Source organism: Salvia hispanica, chromosome 3 (assembly GCF_023119035.1).
Source record: "Salvia hispanica cultivar TCC Black 2014 chromosome 3, UniMelb_Shisp_WGS_1.0, whole genome shotgun sequence".
In the NCBI taxonomy this organism is placed as follows: domain Eukaryota; kingdom Viridiplantae; phylum Streptophyta; class Magnoliopsida; order Lamiales; family Lamiaceae; genus Salvia; species Salvia hispanica.
In genome coordinates, this window is record NC_062967.1 from 55290391 (window position 1) to 55302058 (window position 11668).

Below are 11668 nucleotides of genomic sequence, written 5' to 3' on the forward strand. Positions count from 1 at the left end.
CATAAATCTAAAATGAATGCAAATATAGTCTTTAATTGACAAATAATTTCCCTTTAGATTAATACTATAAAAGAAATAAACTGCTAACTCCTTTTCTTTTCTAGAGTAGGTAAGTTGAAATATTATATATTTTCAAGTCTGTGAAGAAAATGAAAGTAAAGTAAAGAAAAAGGAGGTGAAAAAATGGTGCAGAAAGCCACCAACTTTTTTATTGTTGGACAATATATATTGCCTCTTGTGTCAAAAAATAAACCATAAAAAATTTCAATATTCTAAAAATAATAAAAAACTTATAAATAACTTAATATATTTACAATTTATAATTTAAATAAAATAATAAAATATAAACTACTACTACTATTGCACAAATGCCAACAAATTCGAAGAGCAAATTAAAATGTAGTGTATTACACCCAACAAATAGACCAAACCATTCTATAAAGCCCAATAATAATATTTCCTCTAACCCTAACAAACAAAATCTGCGCCTCTTTCTCTGCATTTTCACTACCAATGTTGTCGTCCACCTGCATCGCATCACATCGCCGCCCTCATGCTTCGCTGCTCCACTGCCCTCGCCGAGCAACCGGATCTCCTTCTGTCCTGCCTCATTGCAACGCCATTCACCTTCTTCCTTCACGACAGCGTCACCCATCTCGCTGACCCACCATCCTCAAACTCCAACTGCACATCCACGTCGCCTAGCTTCGCCTAGCATCTGAGCGACGCCGTCACTTCCTCGAAAAGCCGCCGCCGTTGCCTCTATTCACAGCAGCGTCGCAGCCGCATCCTCTTCATCTCCGGCATCTCTCTCGCCTCCTCACCCGCTGCTGCCTCCATTCTATGCCAGCCGCTTCTGCTTTTGCCGGAGCTGTCCCCCATTGCCGGTCCAAGCAGCATGCAGTAAGAAACGAAGAAAATTAGTCTCACAATAATACAGATTCACGGTTGTTTGTGTATAAATAGTTGTTTAAGCTTCTTTCAGAAGCTTGCTTTTCATTGGACCAATTTTTGGTAACCTTTTTTCTGTCCAATAGTTGCTATTTCTCATAATGACAAAAAAGGGTAACAGAAATAGCTTTACATTTTCTCGCCAAAAATGGCAAAAATGTCTTTTCACCAAACTGTCACTTTAGATTAGGATAGATTAGAGGTTATGGTATCAACGCACAAATACATCTTAAGTAAGTGCCTGATGCCATAGGTATCTCAATTAAACTTTATATATTTCTATGAAAATAGTCTCATTTTTCAATTTTAATCCACGTTAATTTTCACTTTCTTTTTCCAACTTTCACTTGTTCGCTACTTCTTTTAAAACTGAGCATGTCTTTTGTGGAAGGATTGAATTTTATTTTCTCACTATTTTCTATTTAACTTTTTATACTTAATCTTTTTCCAATCAACTATTTAATGTTGATATTTTTAATTATTGAAAGGTCAAAACAAAAGAATAAAAGTTTGATAAGAGATTAAATATCACTTTAAAACATAAGAATATTTATAACATTTTTTCCTGAAAAATATCACAGCAGTTATAGATTAATTATATAAATAGAAACTTTATTATTGTATATTATGATATAGTATGTACAATTAATCGAATGGTCAATGAAATATCAACTGTAGTAAAAACAAAAAAGAGCAGTGTACATAATTGGATATTTTAGGTATTTCATCTTATAAACCAGGTTATAATTTTAATTAATTTTAAATTAATTAGCATATTACATGTTTCTCCTTTGAAAATAATAAGCTAGAAAACGTGAGTATTTTTCTCTCCTCCCTCTCTCGTCTCTCCTCTCTCTCCTCCCCATATCTCCTAAAATCGTGTGAGCAGTTTCACCCTCTCTATCTCTCCTTCTCTTCTCTCCTCTTCCATATTCTCTCTAGCTCCTCTCTCTTCCGCATTTTTGCTAAGAAATGCGTGTGCAATTTTCTCTCATTCATCTCTCTCATACAGCAGTAGTAGTAGTAGTATTTGCTAAAATCGAGTTTACATTATTTATCAAATTCTTTTTCCTTACCTACTACTCCAATATTGGGATCATGGTGTTTTAAACGCACGAGGTATTTTTTTTAACAGCAGTGATTTAGAGACATAATGTCTCTATATCATAATACCCTTATGTCACTTTGCCATAATTATATTTTATATAGTGACTAATTTACCCTAATATCATATTAAATGGATATCTACAATTAAGAAAAATTAAAAATGGATTTAAAAATATTAATTCAGATTATAAATTTATCATTACAGTAGTATTAATTAACACATTATACAACTAAAGTATTATATTTAACTATAAAATAATTCGATAACTTAATATAGTAGTACTACCATTCTTTCATAGCTTGTTCTTTTGTTTAAATATTCTAAAATATACAACAATGAAATCAATTATTTATATATATGAAAAAAATAAAAATTAAAACATTTTTCTTATTCAAATTTAAATTGTATAATAAAATAATATAGTTACTATGATTAAGCATTTTCTGCGTTATCGTATTTTTGTGTTATTTCTATAGCTTTTGTTACAAATAATATTTTTTTTAATTTTAATTGACTAGTACTAGTAAGACTCTGTCACTAACATTAAGAATCTAAAGAAATCAAAATTTTGGAATGAATAATCAAAATTTTTAATTTGTTGCTGATATAGTGAATAAATAAACAACTCTAATATTTTTTTAAAGAAAAAGATAAAATATTAACTGTATTACTTTAATATATTAAATATTACATGAATTAAGTATAAATATATCATATATCAAATTCTAATTAGTTACAATATACAGTGAATTGAGTCAATAACACTAATATTTTATATAAAAATAAAAGAATATATAATTAATTATATATCTCTAAAATATTAAATAGATGATCTAGAACATGTGATTTTTTTTATTGAGCTTCAACTTAATGTTCCATAAGTTAAGAATTAAAAGAAATAAACATTATAGAACGTAAAGAATTAAAATTGAAATTAAGAATCTCTTAAAATCAAAACCGTAAACTTAATTAGTAAGAGTACTTTATATATGATACTTTATCAAATTATAATTTGTTGCATATTAACAATATTTTTAGCTAAAAACTATAATATTCTATAAAGGAAAATATAAAATATTTATTATATATATTTCAAATATTAAATAGATGACTTAAAGATAATGCAATTATTTTTTTATTCAAGGTACAACATAATGTTTCAAAAATTTTAAATTAAAGAAATTATAATTTTGTAAAGTAAAGAATCTAAATTGAAATTATGAAATAATTAAAATCAAAATCGTCAACTCAATTAATACTAATTGTTTTAATACACCAAATATCACATTTTAATTTTCTACTTGTTATTGTGAATTTAACTGAGAACTCTAATATTGTAAGAAAAAGATAAAATATTATTCATATACCTTTAAAATGCTAAGTAGATGAACGAAGAAACATGTGATTATTTTTTTATCGAGGTTTGATGGTAATGTTTCAAAATTTTACAAATTACATAAATCAAAATTATGAAAAACAAAAAATTAAAATTATAATATTCTTAAAATCAAAACCGTATTGCTCAATTAACATCAATATATTATATATCAAATTTAATTTTTCGTACGTTATAGTGAATTGAAATAAGAATTCTAGTAAACTTTTTGCATCTATAAAAATTTTAACTTTTTATAAAAAAATTATTGTGAATAGAAAGTAGTAACAAAAAGAATAATTTCATTAATATTGAAAATTATTTCAATTTAATTGTAAATTAATTATCAATAAGTTTATCAATATTTTGATTTATTACAACTTATTAAAATTTGACAAAAAAATTTAATTTCATTGTGCTAATTATTTTTGAATAATTATTCGATCATCTCATCTAAAGTCGATAAGGTCTAGTTTGATACGTCTTTTATTCACCTGTTAAACATACTATTAATTTAATAAAATTACAATATTTAAAATTATAAAATATGACTTTAAATAAATGTAACAAAAAATAATAAATATTAAAAAAACCATGCATCACAAATGTGTAGGTCCCACATAGTCAAAACAAAATTATACTTGCATTATTAGTTCCATATCCTTAAATAACTAAGTAAATTAATGTAAGGGTAATAAAGTATATACACAAAATATAAATTTCTCCAAAAATAAAATTCAATGCACAATTACTAATTTAACCTCATTATAGGATTATGGCTTGGAGACATTATGTCTCTAAAACATTTTCCATTTAGAAAATATATTAGTAGAATTAGATATTTAATTCTATCTAGAATATCTTAGTATATTTGGATAAATATAATCCAATATTTTATCTATTTTTTCGATTTAGATTGATTTTATCCTATCTAAATAAATCTAGTTGGATTAGATAATATTAATCATCTTTAATTCCTATGGATAAAAATAAATTTAATTCCATTTAGAAAATATTCTAAATTGATTCGGATAAAGTTATTAAATGCTATCCTTATTTAACCGGATTTTGATAAAAATTTAATTTTATCTAGAATAAATCTTCATAGAATTTATATATTCTAGCTTCATATTCTAAATAATTTAAAATTTATTTAAATCTTAAAACGATTTGAATTTTATCTTTATCATATGAATTACGATAGATTTGTATTCAAGGTTAGTTATCTTGATTTAAGAATTTGATTTTATCTATATAAAATCTAGAATATCATGGATTTAGATAGATGCTATTCTATCTAAATCAATTTGGATAAAATAAGAATTCATTATTTAATTACATCTCCATAGATATATTAAATGATTCAAATAATTATTCGGTATGATTAATCACCATGTAATAAATGAATTTATCTATTTATTTGGTATTTATCTGTTTGACAAGATTATTTTCTTTATCTACTTAGGTAATAATTATGCAAAAATTATGTTTAAAATGACTAAATGAGAATTACAACAATGTGTTGTATATAATCTCCAAAAATTGGTCTATATATGATGCAGTTACTAATATTATCGCAGACTCACCCTAGTAGGATAAATAATCCTACGAAATAGCAAGTAATCCTACGAAATAGCAAGTTCATAAGATTGAACTTTTTAATAGTAAATTGTTTAAACTAGAAGCGTGGTTCTAATATTACCGCGACTCTCTCTAATTGGAGCTGTAATCCTATGAAATTGCAAATTCATATGTTTAAACATATTTATAAGACAACTGTGGAATTTTGTTAGTGTCATACGACCTTCCCTGGAAGGAGTACATATTTGACCAATTATGCATTACCCCCGTGTTTAACCAAAAGTGAATATTTTTATAGGACGAGGGAAGAATATTTAATAAAAATGCAGCGTCATTTATCAATGATTTAAGAAGAAACAATATTTAGTTTTACAAATGCGTAACATTTATTCATAATGGAATGTGATCAAATGAAACTCTAAATATTGTACAAACTCCAAACTATAATCTGGACTGTTAGAAAATATCAACAGATGATAAAATAATAGCAACATAAAATGTTAACACAATGTGAACGGTTGATGCTGTGTTGAAATTATGTTGATATTGTGTTGACATTAAAATCTTAAAATTTACACTGTATTGATATTGTATTGACGTTGTATTAAGATTGAGTTAAAAAATTTAGAGTCTGTACAATATATAAAGTTGGATTTAATCACTTGTGCATAATAGTAGTATAGTACAGCTCCTAGTTACAAAGCGTAGAAGTAAGCCCACTCAGTCTACTAAAACCAAATTAAAACGCGTGAGATATCAATTATTACTTCTACAATATATATTGAATATTCGACCCTTTTATAAGATTTTAATTTTCTTGGTTGTGCATCAAATTCGCGATTTCTTTTCCGTGTTCGTTTCGATTTCTCTGTTTCTCATTCAGGTATGTTTTCCCTTTCTTTTCCTATTTTCATCTTCGTAGTTGCTGTTTTCCCCCAATTCATTTTTTGTTGTCGATAAACCATTTGTTTTGGCGCCCTAAGCTAGATAATTCGCTGATCCCGCTGCATTTGCCAGCGTGATCAATGAATTCTGATGCCTTTTGATCCTCAATTTTTGTTCTTATGTTAGGGATTAGATGAAATTGAAAAGGGAATTTGTCTAATTAATTGGAATTACGCCTTTGTTGAGATGAGATGAGATGAAATTGAAAAGGGAATTTATCTAATTGTAATCCAAAGGTCGAAAGATTGTACCTTTTTTTTGAATGTATTGGACAATCAATTGTGATGTTGAAGGGTTTCTGTTGACTTGTTCTACCCAGGGTTTTTGTTGTGCTTATTATTGTTGCTTGAGGCGGTGGTGGTGTAGACAAGGTATAAATGGCTGAACCTTTGGTGGGGAATTTGAACCAGCTGCCGAAGACTGAGGCGGGCCAGCCAGTTCCTGAGACTGTGGGGCTAAACCAAAATAAGCCTGAAATAGAGGGTTCCTCATCATCAATGACTGAAGATAGCCATGTGGCGGTCACAGTTAACAATGAGGAGGAAGATGAGAATGCACCACTGATAGGAATGGGGGAATGCCGGATCTGCCAGGAGGAGGATTCTGTCAATAATTTGGAGAGTCCTTGTGCTTGCAGTGGGAGTCTTAAGGTTAAATGCTCACTTGATGCTTGCTCTTTTGATTTGGTTCTGCTTGTTTAATATTTTTGTCTAACTTAGTAATTTAGTTGCTATGTTTAAGATTTCTGCTTGCCGAATCCACTAAAACTGGGATCATATAGTTGTTATGAAAATTGATCAGATTTTTGAGTTGGATCATATTTCTTTTTGGGATGTTTCATTAGAGTTAGACCATTTCCTTTTTTTTGGCAAAATACAACACTCATACTTTATTATCTCTTCTACTCCATCCTCAATCTCACTTTACTTAAACTTTTTAAATATGTATTTCTTAATCTCCGTGCCCATAATAAATGCTCCAACACTAATGGAACGGAAGGAGTCCAATATGCTTATATGCATATATGATAATTGTGAGCATCTAATCCAGTGTTGAACTGATTCAATTTTGGGCTGCAGGCAATTGTTTTGAAGATCATGTTATTTTTGGTGGTGGTATAGAAATGAATTTTTTTTTGTGCATATTGTCTAACAGAAGTTTCATAAATTTATCTTTCATGATTAGATTTTTTGTGTGCATTTCCCTTTAAGAGTGTGTTTTCATTAAGATTTTGTATTTCCACCATTGCCCCCCAAATTTCATTCAGAATTTTATATGAGTTATAGCATGTCATATTAAGGTTAGGCTTTTGGTCTGTCTTATATATGATGATCCTTATCCTCCCTTTCCTCTCCTCTGCTCTCCTCTTCTCTTTTTGTTGTTGGTTATACTTATACGTTTGGTCAAATGATTTGGTTACTGTTTTACTGAGATCTTTTATTTTGCAGTTTGCTCATAGGAAATGTGTTCAACACTGGTGCAATGAGAAGGGAGATATTACTTGTGAGATTTGTCATCAGGTAATATGTGATTTTACCTTTACAAATTTAATGTTTTTACTTAATCTGCCAAAATTTGTAGCGATGTTTGTTTGCATATTCTAGCTATATTATTTAATGGAACCTAAGAAGCACCAGGACAGGAGCAAAATATGGATATGAAGATACATTACACTGATACGGGGATGAAAATACATCCATTTCCAAGGAACCAATGATACAAATACGTTAAAATATGTTTATATATTAAATATTTATAATATTTTAATACTCCCTCCGTCACAAGTTACTTGAGTCGTATTCCATTTTGGGTTGTCCCAAGTTACTTGAGTCATTTCTTGTTTTGGCTTAAAAAAAAACATCAAAGCTACCACTTTATTCTTTCTTTTACTTTACTCTTCTCTACTTTCTCTTACTTTATTCTCTTCTCTACTTTATTTGACACACTAAGCATAACTTTCTTAAATCCCGTGTCGAAAAGAAACGCCTCAAGTAACATGGGACGGAGGGAGTATTATTTAATAAAGATATGGAACAAATAACTACTCCACTACACATCTGCCGAATGATCTTGGGGTAGACATAAGCTATCCTAAGAGTGGAGGCAGCGGTATGGGCAGTGGCGGATCGGAGTTGTGAAAAGAGAAGCAGCACAGGGCGAAGCAGACGGGGAGAACCAGGCTGCGCCGACTGTATGAGCGGCGGCTGGGAAGGAGTTATCAGGTGTTTAGAGTTTAGGTTGGCTGTGTTCTAAAGCTAAATGGTATTGGACTAGGGCTAGAAAGTATTTTAGGTGTATTTTTAATAAGAATCAATTTTCCCTGCTTCCCACTTTTAAGTTATACATTTTCCTTTTTGGGATGTCCCACTCTAAATGACACATTTCTTCAAATGGAAATATCACTCTCTCTGCTTTTTCTCTCTCTCACTTTATCTTCTCTCCACTTAACTCACAAAACAACACTGCATAAATTCTCATGCTGAATAAGAAATGATCCACTTAGAGTGGGGAGGAGTACAAATCTTAGGCGTATTTACGTATTCGTATTAAATACGAAGTGCTTCGTAGATGGGAACAGTTATGGATGGTGTTTTCTCATCAATCGAGAACTTCAACGTGTTGGTTCAGTTTCGTGCTAAACATTACACTAGGAATGGTTTTGCCTCACATGTTGTTTATCCTGAAAAGATACCATCTCAGTGCCTTGGATGTGTAAAGGGTGTACATGTTCGAAACAATGAAATCGTATATCTCACAAGAAGATATAATTTATGATGCCATTTTTCCTCCTGTATTATTGACATTATTTACTCTGTTCTGCAGCAATATCAGCCTGGTTACACTGCAGTACCACCCCCCCAACCTGATGAAACTATCATTGATATAGGGTAATAATTAATTCTTAAAAAGTGTAAAATGTATGTTTCCAAACATCAGTTGCTCAGAATGAGGGAGGAAAGTAGAAGTTTGTTAATATTTCATGGGATTAAAGTTGAGTATTAGTACTATGGGCTAACTATGATTTGCTTTCTTAAATCTCTTCCCAGTGGAGTATGGCAAATATCTGGCACACCACTCGACATGCATGATCCACGTCTTCTGGCAATTGCTGAGGCTGAGAGGCAGTTGTTTGATGCTGATTATGATGATTATAACAATGCTAACAGCAGTGGCGCTGCCTTTTGCCGTTCCGCAGCTCTAATTGTAAGCCTTTAGTACTGCTGTTTATTAATTACAATGCCTCATTTGGTAGTATTTTTGTTTGGTTGAGTTTCCAGAAAATAAATTTATATACACCCTTCTAGATCTCATACAATATAACAATACAAGTTTAAAATACACTATAAATTTTGTCCTTGGGTGGAATTGTAGTTGTCTTTAAATTATAGTCTGGACACGATTTGTGTGTATGTGCACACTCGTTGCATTTGAGATAGAACTATATAGCTAGATACTTCTGATTCATGTGTGTTTCATGAAGGCTGAACTGGAAATCCGTTTGAGTGCAGTGTTTCCGTTATTTTATTTGTATATTGTAGATTTGCTTCAAATATAAAAACAACATTGCACATACAACACATCACTTTCAGTTAATATAATGAGAAGAACGTTTCAATTGGCAGTTGATGGCTCTTCTGCTACTGAGACACGCACTGTCCATCACTGATGATGGGGATGGAGATGGAGAAGACGACGCATCAACTTTCTTATCTGTGAGTTTACTAGATCATCATACTATCCCAACCCTTTTGACCATTTAATTACCAAAATATGCTGAATACCCCCACGGTGCATGCAGCTATTCTTGCTTCGAGCTGTTGGCTTTCTTATGCCTTGCTACATCATGATCTGGGCCATCAGCATCCTGCAACGTAGGAGGCAGAGACAGGTATGAGTGTTTCTCCAATCGAAGCTTTACCTCTTGCACATCAGTCGTTATTAATGTCTTGAAATTGTTGTTTCCTGGAACAGGAGGCTGCAGCACTAGCGGCTGCACAGTTTGCAATCGTGGTTCAATCAGCACAAAGCAGAGGTCTCCTCGTCACCTCAGCTAATCCGGCAGTCACTCCATTGGCCACTCCACATGCTGCCAGCACTTCAGTAGCAGCGCCTCAGCAGGAGCACGTCTGATCCAACAATAGTTTCATTATCTCTCTCCCCATTTAAGGTATGCGGGAGTCGCACTCCAATGTCAGCTATTGGAGCCGACTCTTTTCGCTTACTCTCACTTCAAAAATTTTAATATGAGACTTGGCTCTGTTACATTGTGTATATGAATATCTGACCGTGAGACGAACTGATCGACGAAGTGTACGTATTTGATGTACCTTGTTAGTGTAATAATATGTATTTTGCCAATTTATAGTTTATGTCACAGTGTCTATGATGCAAAAATACGCGGTGAAGTTCTCAATTTACTTCACGAATTCAAACCACCGTAATGTTTGGGAAAATGATTTTTTGATACGTCTACATGCCATAATATCCTCTTATTTTTTATTTTTATATTTACATTTACATTTTAGATAGAGATAAATCAATTAACAATCAACCCCAAAGTTATGTAAATTAAATACTCTCTCCGTCGTATTATTAGTGAAATGTAATCCTTTTTAGGTCGTCCTATTATAAGTGACATTTTCTTTTATGGCAAAAAAATAAGATTATCTTTTTTCTACTTTATCATTTCTCCTACTTTTTTCTCGCTCATACTTTATTCGCTCTTCATATAACAACTATACAACACTATCTAAAAACATGTGCCCAAAAGAAATGTGTCATATGTAATGGGATAGAGGGAGTAAAATTTATAAATAACTTTATAATAATTAATCCTTACCAATTATGGAATTTATAGTGGTAATCAAAGAATTTGATATTGTAAAAGAACGAAATGTTGGGCTGAAAAAATCGTTAGATGTAAATGATACTAAATCAAAGATTTTGACACAGTTAAACAACAAAATGTTGGTCTAACGAAATCGATGTTAATGGAATAAATTGTTGGACGTAAATGAAGTACTCCATCCGTTCGTCATTAAATACTCCTTTAGTTTTGTCACAAGTGAATGATTTTCTTTTTTTTTGATTGCACATTATAAGGGATTGATTACCACTTTTAGTAAAAAGAACACATTTACTCTTGCGACCACTTTTTTCCGAGCACGCCACCGTGAAAGCGAGCAAAAACGCAAACAACGACCAATTTTCAAAACAAAAATAAAGTGAGGGGTTTTGCAAGCACACATGCAGTGCTCGCAACTGTGACAAAAGGTGCACACATATGCATGTGGTTGTAATATAGCGTGCGGAGTACATGTGCACGAAAAATAGTGAGCAGAAGTACATGTGCTCGCAAATTTGCAAAGCAGAAATAGGTGCTCGCAAAATACTTTAACTCTCTACTTCCTTCTTACTCATCTTCCCCCATTCCCAACGCCCACTCTTACAGCCCTAAACCTTTACATGAATGGCAACTTGGCAGGGCAATAGAAAGAGTATAAGTGAATGAAAAGAAGAGTGTATTTTAACACAACAATCTTGATTTCGCTTCTTTGATTTATATTGTCCGTGTGACATGAAAGTTGGGAGTAGAGCATGTGGGGAAGCAAGCTCATCAAAATTTGATATTTTCAATTATTAAAATGTAAAATTTTGATTTGTTAGTTATTCTTTTAAATTTGCGGGCTAAATTATTGTACTTGATT

At 31.3% G+C, this 11668-nt stretch overlaps 1 protein-coding gene across 1 annotated transcript; it reads left to right on the top strand.

The window, feature by feature from the left end:
* Window positions 1-5755: 5755 nt before the first annotated feature.
* Window positions 5756-10330, top strand: LOC125215798. Its single transcript, XM_048117349.1, has 8 exons — window positions 5756-5898; window positions 6280-6610; window positions 7409-7480; window positions 8784-8848; window positions 9008-9164; window positions 9584-9673; window positions 9760-9849; window positions 9933-10330. The coding sequence occupies exons 2-8, from the start codon at window positions 6338-6340 to the stop codon at window positions 10089-10091; spliced, it is 906 nt and encodes a 301-aa protein (XP_047973306.1). The 5' UTR covers window positions 5756-5898; window positions 6280-6337; the 3' UTR covers window positions 10092-10330.
* Window positions 10331-11668: the final 1338 nt, after the last annotated feature.